Consider the following 25,986-nt stretch of genomic DNA (forward strand, 5'->3'; position numbering starts at 1 on the left):
GTCTCAAAGTCTTCAATCTTCAAAGTCTCAAAGTCTCCAATCCTCAACGTCTCAAAGTCCCAGTCTTCAATCCTCAAAGTCTCAAAGGCTGCAACCCTCAACATCTCAAAGTCTCCAATATACAACGTCTCAAAGACTTCAATCCTCAAAGTCTCAAAGCCTTCAATCCTCAACGTCTCAAAGTCCCAAAGTCTTCAATCCTCAAAGTCTCAAGGTCTCAAACATTTCAAAGTCTCAAACGTTCAAACGTTCCAAGCAGATCCATCTGTTTCGGTTGATCAGATGCTACCGGCGATTAGTAATCTGATTCGCTTGGTCACGTGCTTCCGTAGATGTAGCCCGGAACGCAATCATAGGCGGTCTCGCGGTTAATAGCGCCGTGGACTAAGACAATTCGATAAATAATGAGCCAGCGACATGTTTATGCTCTCGCGTGCATAAGACCAATGAATCGTCCGCACGAAGCGCAGCCCTTCCGCGCCAAAGGGAATTACCCGACGATTTATACCGAGCCCTTCGAGGGCCGATCGTCGTGATAACTTCTGACCCGTGTTTTTGAAAATACACGCGTGAGCCATCGCGTGATCGCTTCATTTTCGTCTTGCCGTTAAATTTATCAGTTCAAGCTTGTGTTTCTCTTGCTATTTGATTTACTACCCTTGATTGATAATCTTAAAGTTTTCTAATTTTAGTTTCTTTCTTGATGGGAGCATACGTACGAAACAGATGTAAAACGCGGACTATATAAACAACGTTAACCCAGCGTAATTCCTACCGTGTGGTTTAATTAATAAGGTCCTTGGCATTGGAAGTATATGTTCGTTCATTTACCTTTCCGATAGGCCTAAAAAAATGCAAACTTCCATAAAACTCTACAGTCTGTTCATCGAAAATGAATGAAATTTCGCTTGAAGAATATCAAAAACATAATAATCGATTAACAAATGGAAAACGGTAAACCTTCCACTCTTTTTTCAGTATCTGTTATAACAGGTGTACCAATGAGTAATTCACTATTTTCTTAATAAGATGACAATACAGCTTAAATTCCACATATTTTCCGACCTTTGTGTTCCATGAAACACGACACAGTATCGGAGAATAATACCGAACAATGCCAATCACGCACTTTTAATTCCCACGAAAAAACAAACATTGACCTCAGGACAAAATAATAAAGTATTCATTGATACACCAAATATTTCGGTACAGGATATAAACTGCAGGGAAAAAAGAATCGATTTTACCTGGCGAAGAGTCCAGGGTCGGAGGCGCTGGTTAGTCGCAGAATAAGGGAAAAACGAGAGTAAGAGACGATCAAAAGTAGAAACGGCGTTTCCCCCCTTAACTCACGTGCTTAAGTCGCTATCTTGCACGGGCGGAAACCGGAGGTCAGAAATTCCAGCCTAAGCCGATAATTTATCCCAGCCACCCACGCACTTGTCTTATGCGCGTGCCACTGTGCGGGGACGTGTTCGCCCAACGGTCGACCAAGAAGAAGAAGAAAAAAATGGGCTGGGGGTTTATGTAGCACGGTAAAGGTGGAAAGAGAATGGAGGATTGGAATCGGTAGCCGATTACCTTATCGCGTTCTAAGAATCTAAATGTCAGCCACATCGAACATCGTGGAGATGTAAAGACGAGAAAAGTGCTGATACGTATTACCGTGGACCATTAACCCTTTCGACCTCGGTATAAAATTTGAACGTATTGTTAGAAATGTCACAGGGAAATGGAGGATTGTTGCAATGATGATGAATTGACCTTTTAGACGATTGGAACGATCAATAGAGATCAGCTGATAGAAATTTTCGCACTCGAGTTAGCTTTTGACGAATTAAAGCTTGATGCGACATCACTGTGATTTTATATATACTACGTAATGTAACTGGTTTCAAATATTGCAGTCGAGGAAGTAACTAGAATTTATGAAAACACAGGGACCAATCACACTGTCCAACAGTCAGTGAGCGTTCCGATTCCCACTATGCGATTCTTGTAGGGTTTGGTGTGCTGATTACGAATCTGCAAACCGTTTTTTTTCTAGACACATTATTTTTTAGAAATTTGATTTTGGAGGAAATTCATATTTTTCAAATTAACACGAAGTTTATGACGTAATCATAAAAGGTATTATATGTATATCTGTGTTGCATCAAAAGATTCTGTAGACTTTTCTGAATGTAGTGATATTAATTTTCAGTAGACTGTGATTGTTTAACAATGATTTTGTACTAATTTGTGGTGATACTTTTCAATTTATCTGAAAATGCAAGAGTCTAGCATAAAATCGTACCATTTCACGCGATAGAGCAGACTTTTTTTTCATAAGGAAACGCTCATGAAAATTTGAATTGAAAATGCAAAATAGCTTTGTGGAAGGTGCGTTATTGCAGAATTATAATTCTCGAAACTTTATAGAACTTCTAGTTCCATAAAGAATGCTTCTGTATTCTAAAAAATAATGGAACGAAGTACCTACCATACCACGAGAACGAAATAAAAGAGGGAGGATTCGTTAAAGGAGGATGTAGTACGAAGAAAATAAAGAGGATAAAAGAATAACAAGAAGAGAAGAGACTCGGGGTACGATCGATAAATCGAGGATTACCGATCACTTTTCGTGGTGTCGCGTGGGCGACGAGGTAAATTCCAACTTTAATCGCGCCGTTGTCGGAATTAATAATTCGATTCGGTTATAGGACCGAATGGGGGGTTTATGAATGAACCCGAAGATATCCTCTACCCGAAGAATGCCCGTGAACGCGTTTACGTGGATGCTGGAGAAGTTACGGGCTGCTTGGGGACAGTCGTTTCCACAGGTTTCACAGAATCATAATAAAATGATCTTCCGGTGTGTATTTATCCCGATACGATCAACGATATCTCAGATTTAGGTTGATCCTTTATCTACTATCCAAATGTTTCAGCTACGAAGAGATAGAGAAAGCTATTATTAAAACTAAACCAGAGTTCTTTTATTGTTATCTCTATACAGTTGTATGGATCACGACACCGTTATGGAAGATCAAGATAATGTGACTGCAAAGAAACGTAGTTAATAGCAAGTGTATTTATCTAACGATTTTTATGTTCTGTTGCGTCATAACAGGAAGATTGCATTGTATGGTATTTTTTGGATATACAAAGGCACTGATTTTTTTTACATACACAGTAAAAAGCATGCTCTTATAATCCTTGGTAAAAAAACAGCTGCAGGTGAAAGTTATTAGTGACACTAACCGGTCATTATACTGTTAATAACCTCCATTTTCAACCCCTTAATTTTGAAAGAAATATACTCATATTTACCCCTCCATTTTTTAACCCCTTAATTTGATTAGTATAGTCGTCATGAGGAAATTACCATTTTTTGGGTAATGACCATTATATCCTTCACGTGAAAAAATTATTGTTCAAAATACCAAAAGAATGCAATACTTGGGTTAACTCTGAGGCACACGATTTAAAAAAAAATAAATATCCTAGTTGCACAGAATTTTTTTTCAATATAAAAAAAATTATATAAAAATAAAATATTAAACTGTATGACTATGAGTAACTTCAACTTTTCGAGGTGGGTTAAAATATATCCCACCGTGCATAAAAAGCTAAGTAAAGGTGGGAGAGTTTTTAACCCACCTAACCCTAAAGAGTTAACGGATCATCCACTGCTCTGAGACTATCGAAACACGAAAACCTCCTTCTCACTTTTCACTACAGTAGAACAAAGGACGATCGACCGCAAGCATAAAAATTTCCGTCGTGAAAACTGACCTCACGTGACACGTCATCGATGGTCGCTGTTCAATCGCAAGTGTTCGGTCTGCTGCGGTATGTTTATCCAAGTGCATTCGGTGGTTATTCACGATAATGCGCGTCGCGGCGGGTTCGCTTTACGTGTCTTTGACGCGCGGAAAACGGGCAACGCGTGAACCATTAACGAGACGGCGGAGAAAATGGCAGAGGAAACGAGAGTCGGGGGGCGAACCTCGAAGAAATCGCTATTATAAGACTTCCGACCAGGGATTCCCGGGGGCATCGCCGGCAACAATACGACTGAAACGCGAGCCGAAAAGATAAGAATATCAGAGCCCTACCAGACGAACTGTTCTTTTTCCCTCTCCCTCTCCCTCTCCCCCTATTGTACTCCCCCGCAAACCGGGCGCAACACACCATCAGACGGTGGGCATTCTCTTGGATCCACCGAGGATCGATCCCCCCCCGCCTTGTCTTTTCGTAACCGTAATCACATTATTTCCATCGGCATCCTAATGGTGGGGGCTCGATCAAATTATTTTCGCAGGTAACTTTAAGTGATTCCAGTGATTATCTTCATAGAATGGTAGAAGTCTTTATACGTGTATATTTCTCTGTCTATGAACGCGCTTTATAAAGTTGTTAATAGTGATAAATTGTGTTCGAAAGTGAAATTAAGTGATTCCGGTGATTATCGTTATCGAGTGATTGGTCGATGGTAGAAGTCTTTACACGTGTATATTTCTCTGCCTATAGTTGCGCCCTGTAAGTCGTTTATAGTGACAAATTATTTTAGGAGGTGAAATTAAGAAATTCCGATGATTATCGTTGAGTGTCTGGTCGGTGGTAAAAGTCCTTAGATGTGTATATTTCTCTGTCTATACACGCGCTTTGTAAGGTTGTTAATAGTGATAAATTGTTTTCGAAAGTGAAATTAAGTGATTCCGGTGATTATCGTTATCGAGTCATTCGTCGATGGTAGACGTCTTTACACGAGTATATTTCTCTGTCCAGAAACGCTCTTTATAAGGTAGTTTATAGTGATAAATCGCTTTGGAAGATGAATTTAAGTGATTCCGGTGATTATCGTTATCGAGTGTCTGGTCGATGGTAAAAGCGATAGAGATAAAGATGTGTATATTTCTCTGTCTATAAATCCACTTTGTACGTCGTTTATGATGACACGATGAAATATGTGATCATTTATCGACGATTTCTTTTTCGTTCCTTTTGTTAAGATAAATGTTGTAATGATTGTAAAATTATTAATAAAACCTAGGAAACACGTTGGACAGCTCCTATGTAGTAAATGTACGATCACAGAGGCACGAATTGCTGAAGTTGTATGTAGGTATAATGTATGTAAGTACATTATGATAATTATACGACTTGGAATAAAACTCGAACGCTTTCCAAATACTTCTTCCGACTTATCAGAAGTAACGGTAAGTTATATAGGAAGGTTTCCAGCGGACGACGTAAGAGTTCGAAAGTCACAGTAATAATTTTACTGGTTGAAACTTTGAAAGGATCAACTTACCAGCTCGAATCGCATCCATGGATGGCACGCTCGGGTACGGAATACTGTAAGGGTAGCCTTCCTTCCGCAAAGTTTTCGGCTTTCTTCTCGGCCTGTATTTGTAATCGGGGTGTTCCTTCATGTGCTGTGCCCGTAACCTCTTCGCCTGATCGATGAACGGTCGTTTCTCGTCCTCCGTGAGCAGCTTCCATTCAGCACCTGGAACAATCGATTCGTTTCTATGATTAAAACCAGTCGAGTTATACAAGAATTTTTAGTTTAAAACTTCAACGATATTGAATCGTTAAAAATTTCAGTCGATCGAGGATGAATTCTGTCCAGTGACTGAATGTTCAGGCCTTTGGAAATCTTAGAATACAGAAGGTTTACATAAAACATGAAACAACACAATAGAATCATTATCAATTCATTAAAATTAGAAAGAGGGAAATAAAAGGTCTTCGACTCTTTTCATATCGCTCGCATCATGTCTCTGCGCCAAACTCAACTTTGACGGGCTACGCCTCTATTTATTATTCTATATTTATTATTCTTTCCCTTAACAATGTCCATATATTTATAAATAGATTGAATGGAAACTAAAATATTTTAGTTATATACTGATACAGGCACGTCTGCTTCAAAATAAATCGTAAGGGGTTAATAATAAGAATAAACGTCGATTTTGACAGAAATGAAATTTTACACGATGAATGAATCTTCGGTTATTAACAAATAGTTGATTTTCAATGACTAAGCAAACCATTCGCGGACAACTAATAGAAGTCAGGATAGGCCTCGACGTTGAGCTCTCTCTCGACTGCGTATTTGCGGGACGGTATATAAAGCGGGTTTGTAAACGAACGATAGGCACTTGGATCACACGCTCGATCAATGACTATAAAAGGCATTTGGACGCAGTGTTTACCCGGCGAAACGGCCGTGTTGTGTGCCGCCGCCGGCAGAGCCAGCCGCTATGCCTGAATTATCGACGAGGCCGTAATCGTGCCTCATTTAAATCCGCCTCGTTGGCGATTGTCCGCGTGGAAAATTGCGTTTTCGTTCCTCCCCCACCTTTCCAACCGAGACTCCGTATATCGACCCTTTGTGTCATTCAAGACGATTGTTCTCAATAGTATGTAGTCACGTTTACATACGAGGAGAATGGTTTAATACCTTCAATGTCTTTATGGCGGATTCGAGAGACATTGACGTGATTCGAGGTACGTACATGGAGGTAAAAATGAAAATTTCTGATCTGAAGAACAGGTTGCAAAATTTTTATAGATTATTATCAGCTCGATGGGAAACACGTGGCCTGATATATACTTGTCGATTTGACACACTCTAGTCTTGATTACTACGTGAAAAAGAATTTGTATATTATTTTTAGAATTGTATGTTAATTATTATTTAAAAATTTGTATATTATTTAGTAATTGTAGTGGGGTAAATACACACAGTAGTTCAGATTCAAAATTTAGCAGCACTTAGGTATTTAGCTATCTATATTTTTATGTAAGCACAAGTAGTAAAATGAAAGTTTCGATGACATTAATAGTTGCTCAATATTTTCATGAAAATATGAATTTTTAGGGAATTCTTTTTATATTTGTCCGAGATTGGTGATATGAAAGGGTTTATTTACTCCTCAGACTCTCATAAGTTGGACGAAATTTTCAAAAACTCAGGTCAAAATGGACCCAGTCATCCATGAGGTTAATCGAAAGTCTCCCTCGAAAATTGAATACATAAATTTTCACGATGCTTCGATCGGATCAGACGTCGTCTAACGAAAGCTTCGGTGTATCCTGTCGCCCTAGCACGTAGATCAAAGATCGAAAGACGCCAGGCGTCTCGAAATCGGTGAGCATTGTTGCCAACGAGTTGGGCGCGACCTCGGCGTTGCCCTTTGTTTTCGGTACCGTGGCAAACCGCTGGGAGAAACGGACTTCACGCGGCGGCTGCGTCGTTTCTCGTTCGAACCGGGCCTCCGTTTCCAGGATGCAAGCGCGCTTCTCGCGCTTTGTCCCCGCGGCTACAGCCTAGCGTCCCCGACAACAAGTGGTAATTAATTCCCCGGGGAAACAATCGACCCGCTACCGCTGAAGGAACAACGACGTCAAAGCGAAAAGAGAGGCTAGAGAGAGAGAGACGAGGAAGCATTTTGCCACGAAAACATTGTTTGTTTCGGGCAAACGTACTACCTTCCTGCTACGTATGCCCTTCGACGCTCGACGCGAATATGTAAAACAGTTTAATCGTGAAAATCGTTCGACACACGTCGCCATATTGTTTCTTCTAACGTTTCTGCTCTGGACATTTGTGATCGCTGTATGGTTTCTCGGTTTTGGTTTGGAACAGGGTTGTTGCGATCATCTTTGGTGTTCGAGAATGTTACTATTTGTATGTATAATTTGTTATAGTGATTGTGAATATTTAAAGGAGTAACCTCTTGAGGGATACTGACATGTTAGCGTCAATTCTTTTATGAGTATATATTAGTCTATGGGAATATTTTAACAAATAAAAAATAAACCAATTGTGCATCTCACAAAAGTGATCTTTATGGGGTATATGGAGAACTTCATGAGTGACTGTATATGTATGTTCAGTTTCTCTTTTATTGTAGGGTGATTTACAAGAATAAAATTTCATAAATATCCTCCAACCCTCTTCCACCCCCTATGATTTCAAGAATTTATATATTTTTAAATCTACCATAGATTCCCTGGTCTGTACGCCATCAAACAAAAAAATACTTCTTCTCTTACAGAAATACATTTCCACACTCAATCATTACTTTTCAATTCACATCCAAAAACATCGAACGTCCACTCGTTTCTCTTCTTGCGTAATTTTGCTTCAAAGCAAAAACGAAAAATTGAATATTCAGTGAAAAGAAGAAGCGAAGAAGACAAAAATGGGAGTAGAGAAGGGTGCAGAGGAAGAAATAGGAATCGGGGCCAAGGAGTAATATTAAGAACGAGCACGTTCCAGCGGACAGAGAACCGGGTCTGTCGAGGAATCGCTCAAGGGGGATGAAAGTTTCTCGATACAGAGCGGAGATACACTACCGGAAATTCGAGGCGCACCGGAGCAGATACGAGCTGAAAGAGAGAGAGAGAGAAAGAAAGAGATAGAGGATGGGATTCACGTTGCCCGATGGATCTTTTTGCTCTCCTCGTTATTGTTGCTGACAGCAGGCAACAACAATGGAAAGAGTTGCTCGGCACAGTAGAGGCACACACAGAGAAAGAGAGGGAAGAAAGGAGAAAGAGAAAAACAGAGAGAACGGGCTAGGACAATACGAACACGTGGTGGTTCACAATGAACGTTCGAGGAACGATGCGAGAGGAGGAGAGGAAACACATCCGAGATTTTTGTCTTCCGGGACAATGTCGAGCGCTGATAACGCATTCGAGCCCGGCGAGTGGTGTCGGACCATTCTTAATCCTTGTTCCGAGCATTTCCGATACGCTTCAAACAATACGAAAAAGTATCTACTGTTATTTCGAACGTGGTACCATGGAACTATACTCTTTCTGAATTTTCATTTTAATCTAATACAATGTTCTCGCGGTTGTTCCTTTGTTATCAGGGCTCTGGGAAAATTCTGTGCTTTTGTAAGTTTCATTCAACAATACGAAAAGTATCTACTGTTATTTCGAACGTGTACCTCGGAATATTTACACCCTTTCTGCATTCTCGTTTTATTCTCTTCTTATTAGAGCTCTGGGAACATTTTACCCTTTTTTAAGTCTCGAATCGCCATTCTCTGCACATGAATGGCGTGGTCCCAGACCTCATTGGCCAAACTATAATAGATCATTCTCTTCTTTGGAATTTTTGGTAATTGAAAATGTGTCCACGGTGGGGCAATCAGAGTGACTATGAAATTAAATTTTTCTTGCAAAGTACAGACAACTGCAGTTTTGTTGATTTTCCCTTTTTTCACATAAATAAACTTTAAATAATATCTGGAGTCTACTCATCTATAAAAGTGAAAGTCGACATAATTGCAGTTGTCCATTCGTACTTTGCTGTCGTCAATTTCTCCATTCATATACCAATGCAGCAAGTCACATGATCAGTCAAACGTTCATTCTCTCGCACCATACAATCAGTAAATTAACCTCCCGAAACCCTAATTCAGATAATGTATCATTTCTCCTTAATTCTCCTCGGTTACTTTTACTAACGCCTGCTACCTTTCACAATCATTCAAACTAAACCTCGAGGTTCAATAAGCAACACCGTGAACTCACGATCGATCCTCGAGTACGTCCCGGTCGCACGTGCACCGTCGAAGGGGGATGGTTTTCCTTCCACGCTATTTACATTATAGCCTATCCAATCGATACACGTTTTCCCGTTCCAAAAGGCAGGTACCACGAACGGAACAAGGGCCTCCCCCCAGTGGAAGTCGAAAGAGGAGTAGCAGGGTGGTGGGCTGGGTGGGTGGTTGGAGAGTGGTTGGTCGGCGTATTTGTTTAGAACAAAGGCTTCTCGGCACCGGCACGGTATTAGTAGGTTGGTATTCTCGGCCAGTACCTTCTCCTTCCTTCTCTTTCCGTGCTTTCGGAGAGCGAGACGACGAACGGGGGGCCACGACGACGACGACGACGACGACGACGACGATGAGGACCGGGGGCTTAAAGCACAATGGCGCCTGCTTTTCAGTCCTTTCGCTGGCGGACAATGCCGTTTATTTAACATCGTTTAAAAGTACAAAGCCTGTTAATTAATGGACGGGGGTCGAAGGAGAGAAACGAAGTCGGTGGGCCAGAAGGGGGGATATAGAGGCGGAGGAGGACCGAGTGGAGGACAGCCATGGCGACGGAGCCATTGCTGCAACCGCGGCTTTTACCACACCATCGGACCGACGCCGGGGTATTGCGCGGCCAGGCATTACTATTTCTGAAGGCAGCCACCGCTATTAGTCCGCCGCTACCGAGCCACTGGATCCCATTATGCTCTCGTCCCACTCCTCCTCTTTTTACTCGTCTTCATTGTCACCCCGGGGGAAAACTAGGCTACTACCGTTGCTACTACCACCCCGCTTCTGTTTTTTTTTCTTCTGCCCCGTTTTTTTTCCACCTCCTTTCGTCCACGGGTACCCCTTTCTTTCGCGTGTCTCTTCGGTACCAAGGAAAATGAAACCTGTGCGCGAATATCTGTGCCCTCCGAGACGTTTGTTCGGGGTTCCTTTCTTTTTCTTTTAGCGAACGAGAATAAGTATTCGTGGTTGCGTTTTTAGCAATTTTGGTATGCTGATGATTCGATTAGCGTTACATGGTGGGGCCAATGTACATTTAACGTTCCGGTAAAATTGTGAATATAAAAATGAGAAAGTGTGCCGATGGAGAAATTGTCGCATCGTCGATCGATCGACATACCCACCCCACCTAGAAGCCTGTTCCCGACAATGAAGAGTGGAAATTGGAAAACGTTTCTCCTATTTTCGGTGTAGGATAAACGTGTTGCATTTTTTTTCTACAATTGTTTAATCATTCCTTTCTTCCTTCTACCTTCAATTTTGAAGAAACTTGACCGTAACCTAATTCTCGACAGTATAATTGAGACTAGCAATCTTTTATTCAGACAAGATTTTACCTCACCATGAGTAACTAAGACGATTGCTTCTGGATTTGAAAAAATTTCAAACACGATCGAAACCTTTTTTCTTCCGTCAGAACGTGCGCGATGGAATTCATGGATGATCCATTTAACACGACACAATTAATAAGACGTTCGATAAGACAAGGCAATTTGTAGGAATTCCATTCGTTGTGCACCAATGAAAAAAACTACTTTGTTATTGAGATAATAACGTCGCCTATTAATCCACAATGTGAACGGCTAATTAATACAGGCAACAGTCTTTCGTGTCGAATAATAGATCGTTAAGGTCGATAAGCATGGCATTGTTTCGCGTCAGGGAACGCGAACCACGTGGACCTATCGTTGAGAGAACCGTAATAAATAAATTGTTTCGTATAAATTGTTTCGCTGCAGGCTGGAGAAAGAGGCAATATCTCGCAGACTGTTTGATCGTAACTATCGAAGATAGTAACCTGACAGAACAGATAAGTAAATATTTATTACAAGAACATACAGGAGGTGAGTCTATAAGAGAAAATATCTCGAAAAAGAAGAATATATATTTTTCATACTAGGCTTTGTTTTCGAGTAAAACTACTTGGAAATTTTATCGAGTATGTGTATCTCTGGCGGCAATAAGTAGAAACGACCTGCAATGAACAGACGCGCTAGTCAAGTCGAGTTCAATTGCACGCGTATCCGGCAGATTTTCAAATTCAATTATTTCGTAAACAACGCATCGTAAGAAAAAATTTTATTGCATATTTTCGACTCGTTTTTTCATGTAGAATAACCTCCTGTCCAGTTGCACACCCGACCTGAAACGACCTTTATAGCTTCTATGTCTGTGGATAATCGACTGTTTCTACTGACGTTAAGATGCACCAACCCTGACACTGTTACATCCTTCGTTTCACAATAATTCGATGTACACTACCGGCCAATAGTATGGGGCTAAATTTCATGACTCATGGAACAGTAACTCATTATTCTATTACAATATAACGACAGTTAAAAAATCAATACATCATACAAATAATTTCCAATCAGTTCTCATGTCTTACTTTTACCAAATCTTTGTAAAGCAATATTTCTCCTTTTCTTTAATTATCAGGACCTGGTCCCAAACTGTTGGTCGGTTTATTTACCAACCTAAATTTCCTAGACCGAGGGATCACTCTCTGTCAGCAGGATAACACAAAATCAGTCGAACGAAGGTAAAATTAGCAAGACGATTTAATACATCAATTAATCTAAACACCCCCCAAAGAACACTTTCTCGCCACTTTGCCGAGATTGTTCCCGTTGGTCCGTGATCCCCGTCAAGTCTCCCGCGGAGTAGCGTATCCAGCTTACGCAGGGAGGAGAGAGCTTTCAGGCTGAAGAGCTTAAAGCTTGCTCGGGGACGATCATTTTTAATCACGCAGAGACAGAGAGAGAAGGAAATAGAGTGAGAGAGAGAGAACGCAGGATAGAGGGTAGAGAGAAACCAGGAGGCGGAGGGTTGGCGTGTACCTGTGTGCAGGCGTTTTGTCTTCCCTCCTTTGTCGCAACGGCGCCATTGTTCCCGCGATTCTATAGGATCGCAGTGTCGGGGTCCTCCGCGAATTGTTTTCTTCGCGAATCTTGCGCGCGAGCTCTCCTCGCCCCGGTGTGTCCTAGTACACGATCACGTCCACTTTCTTCGGGATTACGGAACACCCCCGAAAATACCTGGCCTCACTCGTGTGAATTTTCAATGACAGAGGAAGTTTCGAGGAAATTGTATCGCTTCGTGACAGACACAATCGTGGACCGGGTTGTGAACGGAATCAACGAGCGCCTAGATGTTGATAACGTGAATACGTGTTTCAGTGTTTGTTGCTGGTGAATGAATCGTGGACTGAGGATGTTTATGCGTGTTCATAATTTTATCGAGCGATTTTGGGAGAATCGAAATGGAGGATGGATTTATTGTGGCTTGTTTAGAATAATGCATAATTATGTGATTGGAGAACGTAAAAGAGGAATTTATTGAACAGTTGTTGAGTGATATAAGACTTCTTTAGTCTGAGGTAAACTTTTTGTTTCGTGGTGTTTTATGCGTTTATAAATAATGTAAATGTATAAGATTTGCAGTCTAGTGATGTGATAATGAAAGATATGATTTGCAAGGTGAAGAATAGGTGAGGATTTATTGTTGACAATAACTGAGTTGGGGTCAATTTCCGTACACCAATTTAGGGATCGCGTCACTGTCCTTTTTTAACACTGGTACAATTTCCAATAAATTGTTGCATTATTGTTCCTTGCATTAAACTTGGTCTAAGCTAAAATCGAATTAAATATTCGATATAATAAATTAAAGTTCAACGTACATTGCAACGAAACCACTTTATGCTTTCACCTACTCGTAAAACAAAAAATCGTAAAACGTCCTTCTGACGGATTCGGTAATTCCACTGTTAATCACCATGTTAACCACCCCCTACTCCAAGCAAAACGTCTCCACCATCACAACGAAACTATTCTCTAAATCCCACCTCAGCGTTCTCCAAAAGAAAAACACGTCGATTCAGTTCACGCGACTATCGTACCCTCCACCCTGGACTCAATTACTCAGAAGCTCATCCGCGAGGACAGCCAGACGAAACGACGATCCATTCGTCCCCCCGCATCGATCCCGGGTAATTCCCCTCCATTCGTCCTTCCTCTCTCCTTTTTCTCGCGCATCGTCTAAAATACCCGGGCTCATTGTTGCCCGGTAAAAACGCACGGAGAACGCGCCACGCACTTTTACAATACAGGGAAGAAAGACGAGAAAAAGAAAGAAAAAAAGAGGGAAGAAAACGCGTGCACACAGAGAGGGAAAGAGAGACGTTGAGCGAAACGAACGTCGAGAAACGAAGGAAAGAGGTAAGGGGTGTGGAGAAAGAGGGAGGGTGGGGAAAGAAAGTCGACAAAGAGGAAAAGGTGGTGTGTCGATGCAGCGGATAGGTACGCGGTGTGTACAAACACGGAAACAAGGATTGTGGAGGGGAGGGGTTGGGAGGACAGAGGGAGGGGAGGCGGGAGGAGATAGGAAGGGGAGGGAAGAGGAGACTCGAGAAGGTTGGAGGCAAAGCTTTCATCGTAATGAAGTATTTCTGTCGGTTCCCGTAGCTCCTCTCTCCCTCTCTCTCTCTCTCTCTCTCTCTCTCTCTTCGTTCTCAGAGTTCTTTCGCGTGCGTTAAAGAAACGACTTGTCGGTTTTGCGCGCTCATCGACGTTGAAGCGTATAGAGGGCTTCCAGGGAGTGAGAGAATGGGGGAGGAGAGAGAAAGAGGAACATTCATCCTCCTGCGCGACGAAGGACAACCCTATTTAACCCTTCGAGGCGAGCACCGGAGTCGAGCCGGACTCGGAGCGTTTCCTGCGTTTTCCACCAGCGACTCGATTTCCCTTCATCGTCGGGGGAACTTTCTGGATGGTTTAAAACTGGTGGGACCGTGCACGAATTATCGCGTTAAAAGGGCGTAGTCCTGATATCGAAAGCCGAAGCTTGTTCTTCCCTGTCGTCGTCTTAACTATCGATTACATTTTTGGATTTGGAAACTAACCCCGTATATGGGTCTTCATTGTGACTTTAGACAGTAGCGGACGACAGTTATCACTTTTTTGATTTGTATTATTTTGATGTAAATAATTTGTATTGTTGTTTTATTTTTATGTAAATAATTGTATTTACGATGTAAACTATGTAGCATGCAAATGAAGAGGGTGAGGACCCACCCCTTTTTTTATCGATTCAACTCCAAAGAAGAAGGATCTTTAATCATCTAGAGAAAGGATACGAAATGGATAGAGGATCGAGAAGTTTTCGAGCAGGAACACGAGCGTAGGAACGTTCAATAACCGGATTAGCTTCGGCCATTTCCCAATGGACCGATCTCTCTCTCTCTCTCTCTCTCTCTCTCTTCGTTCGACAAACCGTCCCCGACGCAATCTCAATCTCGGTTCCGGTACAGTTTTGCGCGTGTAGGATCTCGTGAAACGTGTCGAACTGCCCGGCAGAAAGATAAACGTGGAACGGTCATCTGCTAATCGACGTCGTAAAATTGGCACTGGACACACCCGGCTATCAATGACGTTTCACCGGGGGACACACGTCTGCCCGTCTCGGCGAGGCTGGCTAAGCGCGTTTCACGCGGAATTGTTTGCCTGGATGACGAGGAACGCGTTTACTTAGCGAGATACCGGTCGAGGCATGTTTGAGCTGTTAATTATAGACCCCGTGCAGCTAATTACGCTGAATGTTTGTCCACTCGAACTTTATTTCGTTGGGTTAAACAGAAAATTTGCATCAAAAATAGTTGGGACGTTTTATTGACGTTAACACTTTGCTTGGATTGTCATTGCAACTTCTCGGCTAGAGATGAAAATTAATATTTGTAGGAAGATTGTAAAGAAACGATATCTGGTTGGTGAAAATTAGAATTACAGTAGGTACATCTAAAATGGGTATTCTGATGACTATCAGATTTTTTTCAGTTTCGTTCCTTTGGAGCTATTAATTATCTGTATTTCGAAGAAAATTGTAAATAAAACAAATTTGGTTGGTGCAAGTTGGAAATAGAGGATTGAAAAAGGTATTGTGATAAATATAGAATTTTTAACGTTCTGTTTCTTTGAAGGAGGAATTAATTATCTGTATTCCAAATTGGAATAGCAGAGGTTTAAAAATGGTATTGTGATAAATCTAGAATTTTCAAGCTTCTGTTTCTTTGACGAAAAAATTCATTATCTGTGGATTGTAAATGCTCATGCAAATTCTAATTATCATACATTATTTTGCAATAGCCAAAATAAGCAAAGAACTTTTTTTACCAATTAAGACATTCATTAAAAATTGCACTGCGTGTCTTTCAGTTTTGAATTCCATATATTTTTTGCAGCTACACAGCTCGATAAAACGCAAAAATTTCGGGGGACACCAGTAACTTGAATATTTCAGAACAGCTGAAATATAAGAACAGCTTTTCTAGTTCAATGAATGACGAGTACAGGAACACACGCAAGCCACGAGTAGCGAGATACGCGAATTACTCGATTATTTAACGCGTAGGCGAGTGCAATTCTAGCTGGCGTACCGTTTATGTAGTTCACTCGTTCACGGGTTTGCAACAGAGTGCAAACTTTTCCGTCATTCCAGCGCACGCGAGTTTTCACGCGTTCGCGTGACCAACTGAACAGTCGACCAACTGAAAGTTGATGTTTGTCAAGTCTGAGTAAACGAAACGCGAGGCTGGATTCGAAACGATTTCCGAATGGAAATATCAACCCTGGAGCGAAAGCTGGCCAGTTTTCTTGCCCGCTAAGATTCTGCAGCAGAATTTTATTGTTATTAGGACTCCATAAACTTCATGCCGGCTATAAAGTGAACAATTTATTGCTCCTGGAAACGATTTCTGTTGCAAATACTCTCTAGAATGTACGGAAAAAAAAAATGTCTAACGCAGGTCTATATAGCCCGATTCATACATGAATTCGTTAAATTTGTACAAGTATTAATATATACTACACATATAAAATATACAAATTCTGATGCTAATTGTACAAGTTTCATATCTATACATATAGCTCCAGGACTATGTAGATATAAGAAGGCAAAATAGTTGGTCTTGAGTGTAAGTTACTTCGTACAGAGTTCTTGGCGTAACTACTCGTAAGTGAAACTGTACACGCATTTGGATTAGCAGTAAAAATTCGGATTACCCCAGAAGATCATCTAAATATATTTCTTATTGATTTCTGTATACATAGTATGCAACCGTGTTGAAGTACTCTAACGATACGATAACTGAACGATTCAAATGCTCAAAGAAAACAACCTGGATCATCAAAAGTATTCCACAAACTTGAGAAAAAAATTAACATTATGAACGTTTAATAGAATGTATCGATTCTGAGTTCGAAAACCTGTTCACTTATCGACTTACGGTCCATCCCTTATTAACACTATGACAACTGGTTAGTTTTACATACGAATACCCGTCGCTGTTTGTGTGAAGAATTAACAGAACATGTTTTTTGCTATGTACGTAAAAAAAATTCAATAACTTTGAATAACTGAAAAGTTACAGTTTGACGTTCACACGACTCGTTACGGGCCACTACAATTGACATTTACAAGACTGATACCACACGTCATTATTCATCACAGTGTCAAGTAGTACAGAAACTATAAAAACGGTATTTCAATTCTTCGTGTGGGCTCATCGATCATCTCAGTGTCAAGCAATACAAACCTGACAAAAAAAAACTGTATTTCAATTCTTCATGTGGCGTTATCGGTCGTCACGGTGTCGAGCGTTAAAAAAAATTACAAAAATTATATTTCAACAATGCAGACACAGAAACCTGTAGTATCCATACTCTAGTATACACACGGCATACAGAACAAATACCCCGACCCATTCACCCTTAAACAACCCTCGTGTACATCCACCTAAAATCTTAATAAAAAAAAGAACCTTCACCCCAAAGAACAACGAAGCTACAATTCCATAAACCATATTTCTCCCACTAAACTGTCCCATTTGCACGACAATATATCACACCCTCCGCGCTCCACCCCTGACCGGAACCCGTCTGACGAGTTAACATTTTCCCCGGAAACCGCGGGCAAGGAAGGCTCGCCGAAGAAAGTCGAAGGAACAGCCGCGTCGCGGCATTCCGCGCGAGATTCCAGCGAGCGAGTCGAGAGTGCTCGGGCAGAGAGTACATCGGTTCCTCGAATCTTTTGTCGTCCAGAGGGGGTAGGGTGGAGGGAGGACCTCGTGGAAAAGGAACGAGCAAGGGTGCTGTCGCGGGGTGGGTCGCGGAAGCACGGTTGGAAGACGGTAACAGGGGGGTGGTGGGGGTTGGGAGAAGGATTTGCAGGATGAAATTTGCAAATGCTCCGACAAGCCGTCCACGATGGAAAGAGAGAGGGACGGAGATCGCGAGGGAAGAGGGGGAGGTGGTGGTTGTAGAGGGTGGGGGTTGTATATCAGGAAAAAATGTACGCAGTGCCAGGGATATGGCGGTAAAAGAGCGACGAAAAAGTGTCGCTTCGACAAAGGGTGCAAGCTGGAGAAGAGAAAAGGGGGTTGGAGGGGGAGGATCGGAGGAGGGTCGAAGGGAAGCGAACAGAGTGAAGAGAGAGAGAGAGAGCGAGGGTGGAATCCCGCGACGGTGGGAGGTGGGTTCGAGCGTGCGCGCATCATTTTTGCCGAGGAACGGGCACTTCCCTTATTCGTCGTCGCCGAGGGAACGAAAAATGGGGGTAGAAGAACCGAGGCGAGGAAGAAAATGACGGATAAAGAAGCTTCCAAAGGAGGGGGAGGCCCGCGGGAAACCGGGCTTTGTCGATTCCCGGGTATTTAACGGAAATACCAACCGGAATACCTTCGTCCCCACTCCCTCTGGTTCGTCTTTATCTTCCTCTTTCTTTTCCCGTCGACGTGTACCACCAACCCTGCCTGTAGTCTGTGTCGCTGGCAACGAATAATTCGAGCGCGCGACGAACCGTCGACGACGCGTAAATCGAAGAATTTTTTAAAGGGGGTGGAATCGCGGGGAGAAACGTGGACGCAGTTCGAAACGAAATTCGGGCGTTTGAATCACGATAAAAGGGATTAACGCTCTGTTTCCGGCGCACGCATACCTTCCCCTTTTTATTCTTTTTTCAGCCACTCGTTGTTTCGACGGACAAGCTTCGAACAACGGTTTCTGGGGGGATTTTTCGTGAGGTAGAACAATGTTCTAAGAGTACAAATTGTACTACACAGGGCGGACCATGGAACATAAGCTTATTAGATTGTTTTACTGCTGGCTGTTCGATTGAAATTTTTTTGGCATGCTTAATCATCGGTGCAGACGTCATAAATAGAACGAAGCAGTCGTTTCTTAGCCATTTACGCGAGTGTGTCGCAGCTGATGGACACCATTTTGGACATCGTTTTAATTAATTCGAAATTTTATGGTTGAGAAGTTATTTCTCACTTTTGCAATTTTTACCATTGAATTTTTAAGGAAATTTCATTCCAAAAAATGTGTCACGAGTTTAATTTGGTTTTATTCTTATCAAGTTCATAATAATGAAAAATCCAAAATCCCAATTCACACTATTCGAGGTTAATGTTCAAAAATTGATAATTCAAATTGATTGGCACCGATGAAAAATCATTTCATTATTGGAATTCACGTGCAAAAGTTCTGCAAACAAATTATGCAAATGTTCCGACAAGGAGAAAATTGGACTTGATAAAGACAATGAGATTTATTTGGAATAAAATTCAAGTACCTGAAATTAAACTTCTGAACTCCTAGAACAACGTTCTGAACCACTGCGCGCCGTTCCGTTTAGCGAACGCGACAGTACTCGGTGATTGCTTTCGGGGGATGAAGAGCAACGGTGATGCTGCTTTTTTTAGCGATGAATTGTTACCGTAATGGTGACACAGATATTTTTGAACTGAATAGCCTTTTGTACGTTGCGAAGTGTGATTTATGATGCATGTCGCCGAAGCTTTTGTTGCTTCCCTAGAATACAATGTTGTCTTCGTCTCCTATTGGATATCGATGGGTTCCCGGTTGAAAAATTCGAATTCACGTTCGACACCGGTATGCAGTTAATAATATCAAACGCTTCGGTTATAATCACGTCATTGATTAATGGATCAAACCGGAATTTCCACGAAACAATTCAGAAGGATCTAAATCAGCATAAAGATATGCACATCGATGTCCAGGTTGATAACATAACTTACATTCGTTCCACTAGGAACGAACAAATTTATAGCCGCCGTATCGAAGATTAGGCCCCGGTCGCAAGGATCGTGATAAGTAGACTGCGGATTTTTATGCAAAATGCTAATACTATTATTTATAAGCTTTCCGAAAAGACACAGGGTGCAATTCTGGTTCCGACGGAGACTTGAGAACTCCGAAACGTATAACTTAAATTCTTACACCTCTGTTACGCGTGGTGGAATAAACCTCTTCAAGATTCTTTTATTAAGTATTGCACTCAATTCCACAACCCGGAATCCAACATAGTAACAATCCTAGTAGCACAAAATATTGAGTACATATTCATCCAATATTAAAAAGAGATTCAATCTCTTTTTAATATTTAAATATACATACAATGTTTATTTCATATTACGAAAAAAATATTTTTTCCCCAATATAAAATAAATATGTATTTAATATTGTAAACATGTACTGTATATTTCCTGTACATATATACAATATTTGGATCATCGAATATTTATTTCATATTAAAAAGTGTGGCTGAAAAAATATTTTTTCAATATTTTTGTGCTCCTAGGGAAAATGATAAAAAATGTGATTCTCACCTAGCCTCTTGGAGATCTCGCTGTTGTGCATCTTCGGGTTTTCCTGGGCGATCTTCCGTCGCTGTAGCCGGGACCAGACCATGAACGCGTTCATCGGCCTCTTGATGTGCTCCACCTGCGTCTTCTTCGCGGTTGGGCCGAGAGGGCTGCCGAGGCCAACCCCCATGGGGCCGACACCCGCGCCACCGGGCGGCGACGTGCCCGACATGCCCTGCATACCGCGCAGGGTCTCCGTGAAGGAGCCGTCGCACATGTTGCCGCCGGCTCTGTAATTAAACGCAGCCACCAATTAGTAACCCCAACGGGCACGTTAATGGGACACGCCTACGTGAAAACAGTCACCGACGACCTCGAGTCCGAGTGACCGTGGAGAGGAGTGAAGAGGAGAGAGGAAGGATGCCCAGAGGGCATCATGGAGTGTCCATTGTTTCGACACTGGGTCCGACGAACCGACAGTACATCGTCGGAGATAAACGTTCGTCCCCTTCTGATTTACGATCTTGTCGACGTTATCTTGGATATTTAGTCTCTGAACGGAGTTTGGATGTACTGATAGATAGACATTGGAGATCGCTGATGGGATGAAGATTGAGATTGTCTTGGTGATGGGGGTGGGTGTTGGAATTAGGCGTAACTGATCTTGTTGATAGGCTAGAGGTGAATTGGACGGAGTGTGGGTTTTAATGACAGGGGGGAGTCTTGGGGGATTTGGGACCGGTGTTGTTGATGGATCCTGATTAGGAGGCTGCGGATTTTCATGCATTTGTGCGATAGTTTGGAGTTGAATTTATGCAATAGAAACTTTTTATTTTGAACCTATGAGTATCTTTTAACAGGGTTAACTTTTCTTTGCGTGACTTTTGATCAATTAATCGATAGAATTTGATATTTGCATGAACACCTGCAGTCTACCGATGAGTAATAAGTGCGTTTCTTTTGGGTTGTTTGTAACGAGATCGTAAATATTGTTGTTATAATGAAGCTTTTGCATTAACGTTGTGTGTGGAAGACTTAATAATAAAAGATGTTGTATTGTAGTTCGAGGTATGATAGATCCTTCTAGATTAGCAACTTTTTTGAAAGGTTTGATGATCGATTACGATATATTTTGATTATATTAATTAAGGAAATTAAAAACCAGAATACCATGGAAATTTCGTAGAGACTTTTTTAATAATTAATTAATTCGTGATTTACTGTGATTAATAGAAAATACAATGGAAGGGTTGTTTCGGCAATAAAACATAATGAATCGTGTAGACTGAAAAAACGTGCATATATGTAAATATTTAATGAGATGTAAAATAAGTGTAACGGCATTTTTTTAATGTAAAATTTGTAAAGCTGACTTCCTTCAATATTCTCCTTTAACAATTATCGAAGATAACGGAAGTGCAACCTACCAGGCTGCACGAATTCACTCAAGTTTATCTAAATTAAATTAACTCTTCGGTAAACACGTAATTTTTCATTAACTTGTAGCTACACGGTCATCAACTGAAATGATTTTATCTTTCAGCAGAAAATCCAATATCGTAATGCTCCACGCGCTACACAAATTAACCGTGAAATATTCCCCTTAATTCCTCGTTTTGCGGATAAATCCTTCGACTCGATTATAGTAATTATTCCAGGTATTTAATACACATAACAAGCATTCTGCAAATAAAAGATGAACCATCCCTTTGCAATTATCCAGTCCACACGAAAAACCTCGATAAATTAGAGCTCGGCCTGCAGACTCGCGCTCTGATTGGTCGAAGTTTTTCGTTAATATCTCGTTAACAAAGCCTCGGCTAACATTCTTGCTAAGGAAAAACTTGTTCCATATCACCTCACAAGTGACCCATTTCAGGGACCTACAACACTTTTGTTACACCCTGTATAACAAAACTCCCACGAAAACAAGTTACTTTACAACTAAACACCCCATCCAAAAGAAAACCACTTACACCCCCATCGAAACGCATCACCGCAGACCAAATTTCACCCTGTCATCGTGATTTCCACAAAAACCCACGCATTCCAGGCCTATTGGAGCCTTTAATTGTGCGCCATATCCGACACGCCGAAGAACCGAGCGAGGGCACTCGTGCCAGCGCCACTCTCCTCACGGTCCCGAGTAATTGCTTATTCGTTTCCTCTTTGATTCACAAGCAAATTAATCTTATCCTTTCCCAGTATCAAAGCCATTAACCAATCTCGCCGCGCGTTGTGCCTCTCTCTCTCTCTCTCTTCTCCGTCTTTTTACCCTAAATGTCACCCTCCTTCTCAGAGATTTCACCCCTCTAAAACCCCTAGTGTGTTCCTTTTCCTCCTTCATCTCCTACGATCTCTCCATCTCATTCTCCCTCCCTGCTCTCGAACTAATACAATTACACGCGGATCTCCTTGAGCGTTCATTAAGAAAGAAGAGAAGAAAAAAAAAACCTGTAGTGGTTGAGGGAGTTAACCCGGGGGCGGTAGTTACGATTTTGTAGGGTTAGGAAGCCCACCCTCCGACCCGGGGCCACCCTCGAGTGTCATTCAGACCCGGATTAATAGATACGTTGGTTAGCGAGAGGTCGTATGGGGGCGCGATAGGGAGAAAGGGGGAAGTTGGAAACCAGCCCTGGAAGTTGCTTGCTGAAGAGAGAGATAGAGAGGCTAAGGGTGCTCTCGCAGGGGGTGGCTCCGCGGGGAGAGAGAGAAGATGCTGGAAGTAATGGCTGTTGACAACGAGCGACGGGGGATTAGGAAGTGCTAATTGAATGTTTAGGTCCCGGTCTCGAACGACCCACGAGCCTGCACGCAGCAATTTATTGCTCTCCACGAGGGAATCTCTATTTGCGACGGTCAGTAGTTGTATATCGACGACGGGTTTCCAAGGATTTTTAAAGGTACTCGAGAATGGTTTCTGAGCGATTTCAGGGGCGGTGATGCGTGTGGTGACACGGGGATGAATTGTGCTGTATGAGATTGATTGGAAAGTATTAATGAATTCTTCCTCTTTGCATGCGAAGGAAAAGTTTGATATGGTTCTTGTGTGAGGTGGAAATGGAGGTGTATTTTGGGGAATTAGGAAATTAATTAGATGCGATGAAGAGAAAGGGAGTTTCACTGGTGGATACAGTGTTAATTCTCCTTTTGGTGGTTTAGGTTCATTAATGGGGGAACTCGGCAGGCTTTTGTAAAGCACCCATGTAGTTTGAAGTATAAATATTTGGCAGAGATTGTAATTCAGAAGGTTAAGATATTAATTGGGCTTGATGAGGAGAAATCAATTTTTCGAGAAAAATTTGGATGGTTGTGATGATTGCAATTTGTAACGATGATTCGATCTTTAAATAGCATGTTTAAGGAATTGACAGAAGGATGTCAATTGTGCGTTTGTAATTTCTATAACAGAGAGAGTTCGATGAGAATACTAGATAAATTTTAAGGAATCGGTGAAAAATAGTATCATGAATGGGTTAAACATTTTGTAAAATATTCTTTAAGCATAAGTAGTAAATAGAACTGCACTTCTGATAGTAAATATGAATTTCGTTACATTAAAAATATAAGAATTACGTTACTTAGTTTTCTGAAAAATTCTTAGTTTACAGGATTTATGTGCATAAATACGAAGATAAAAAATACATTCCTAATTTTTGTAACTGTTAAAAATTGATTACATTAAACGAATGAAGTGACAATTTCAACAAGATGTTAAGGAATATTTTGGACCTCGTAAAAAGAAATTAATTTTTAAATCGGATACATTTGAGTGTGAGAAGTCAAGCAACTAATATATAAAGACATCGAAACACTTAGACAATAGAAGGGAAACCCGGTTTAGCACCGCAATAAATAGTAAAAGGGACATTTAGCAACTCTTATTCTCAAGAGTATCACTTTCTATAATCCTTAATATCCTGTTTGCTTACTTAGGACGGCAGTTTGCTATTCTTTTGTGTCTGCAGGTAGTGTAATTACGATATACAGGTTAATTTTGAAAGGTGCCACCTGCAGATTGAAAAGTACCGTTTGCCTTTTATGGTTACAACATAAAGTAAATAACTGTAACATAATATTAACTCTAAAATGGCTCTGGCAAATTATTATGTATTTATGCAAAAATGTATTAGAAAATACGTAATAGTATTTTAAATTTAATTTCATATTAGTTCACTGATTTTCACGTATATTTTGAATTTTGTTTTCCGTAAACGGTGATAAGGAAACATATCCATGTATTGAGGACCGTTCCTAGCAACTGGGTCACCGTCGGTGTTGATAAACACTTCAGCAATCATGTTTATAAACTCGAGTGCGAATTCAGTCGCTGATATTCTATACGGAGTCAATCTTTCGAGTAATGGAACCGTAAACGTTGTCGAAAATTCACTTGAAAATTGCGATGTTAACGGAACCATAGATTATCTAACATTTTTGGAACCAATTTTGGAATCAATCCTACGTCTAATTTATACCAATGCAGCAATATTCTACACATAAATATTATTACTAATTTGGACTTACTTTTAATAAATTAATTACCTTCCTTAAGGTTTTTTTACAATAAGTAATTAACACTGATCATTATCAACTTTTTAAATAATGCCTATATTGCTTTATTGGCTATTATATACTTAATTATTTTGTTTGTCTCAATTGTATGTACAAATGAACTACAATTGTCTACCCATGGCTACTCCAAGTTAAATTTATCTCTAACATCAAGGTATAAATATCTCTGCCTACGAAACAATACCCTCTGTTAAACGTTCTTTTCTCAGCAATTTAACATACAATCACTCGATACATAATCAAAACCGGGTTCCACATATTTCCAGATCTCTTCAAGGTATCCAAACACAACATTAAAGCGAGCCCTTGACTTTATTTTCGAAACGATTATCTATTTATCTATTTAATATTAGTGGTATTTGCTAGTTCTCAGGACATGTCCTGTAAACACAGCACACTCTTAGCCCCAATCATCCCTCCACACTATACAAGACCCTTCAATAACCTTTTCAAATTGGACAGTCAACAATCCCGATCTCAAAAACAAAGAACAGTAAATTGTACAACCACACACTCCGTCCATCAATCAACAACCATTATAAAGACCCTACATGGCCACTGCACGCGATAAACATTATCCTCTCGAACTCACCTCATAAAGTGGCCGGCGGCCCGTTGGTGCAAGTCCAGCTCAATTTTGCTGCCGTGGTTGAGACTCTGGGTCTCACACCTGGGGTCCTCGATAATCAAGCTACCAAAAGCCTCCTCCACCCGACGAAACCGTCGCGCGTTTCGTCGTGTACGTGTAAAAACGATGAACCAACAACAACCGTCGGGTCTCACTGCACTGTCATATCGGACCAATCCACACGAGTTCTCGATTCACTGTGCGTTCCAACCAGACACTGCTGCTTACCGTTGATCAATCGGCGATCGCGTGATGCTCGGAACCGTGTGTACGACGCAGCATCTCGTCGGTTCGATCGTCAACAACGAGAACGAATAATGGTGAATTCGCACGGCAAACTAGAGAATCGTCGCCCGTTATGATAAACGACCAACGCACGAGGAACGAAAAACACGGACGTCGCGACGTTCAATGTGCCTTCGCGGACGATAGTTTTGGGAATGTGCACGCACGACCTGCCGCCCGGAGCCGACCCACGGGCGCCCTTCAGCTGGAGTGCACCCCCCACCTATTGGGAACCAAGTGGGAAGAGGCAGGCGCGGACCAATTGGAGCCGCCTGTGG

At 41.4% G+C, this 25,986-nt stretch overlaps 1 protein-coding gene across 1 annotated transcript in view; it reads right to left on the reverse strand.

Annotated features, from left to right (window-relative positions):
* The window catches only part of LOC107191053 (transcription factor SOX-2), a gene marked incomplete at its 5' end in the record, with an annotated part of 37,478 nt that extends 11,861 nt beyond the window's left edge, over positions 1 to 25,617 (reverse strand). The window contains 3 exons of the mRNA XM_015579999.1: positions 5,300 to 5,497; positions 20,245 to 20,510; positions 25,388 to 25,617. Of these exons, the coding sequence (XP_015435485.1) occupies positions 5,300 to 5,497; positions 20,245 to 20,510; positions 25,388 to 25,617 (694 nt within the window). The remainder of the gene's footprint in view (positions 1 to 5,299; positions 5,498 to 20,244; positions 20,511 to 25,387) is intronic.
* Between the last annotated feature and the right edge of the window lie 369 nt (positions 25,618 to 25,986).

The sequence above is a fragment of the Dufourea novaeangliae genome, unplaced genomic scaffold (assembly GCF_001272555.1).
Source record: "Dufourea novaeangliae isolate 0120121106 unplaced genomic scaffold, ASM127255v1 scaffold221, whole genome shotgun sequence".
NCBI classification, from domain to species: domain Eukaryota; kingdom Metazoa; phylum Arthropoda; class Insecta; order Hymenoptera; family Halictidae; genus Dufourea; species Dufourea novaeangliae.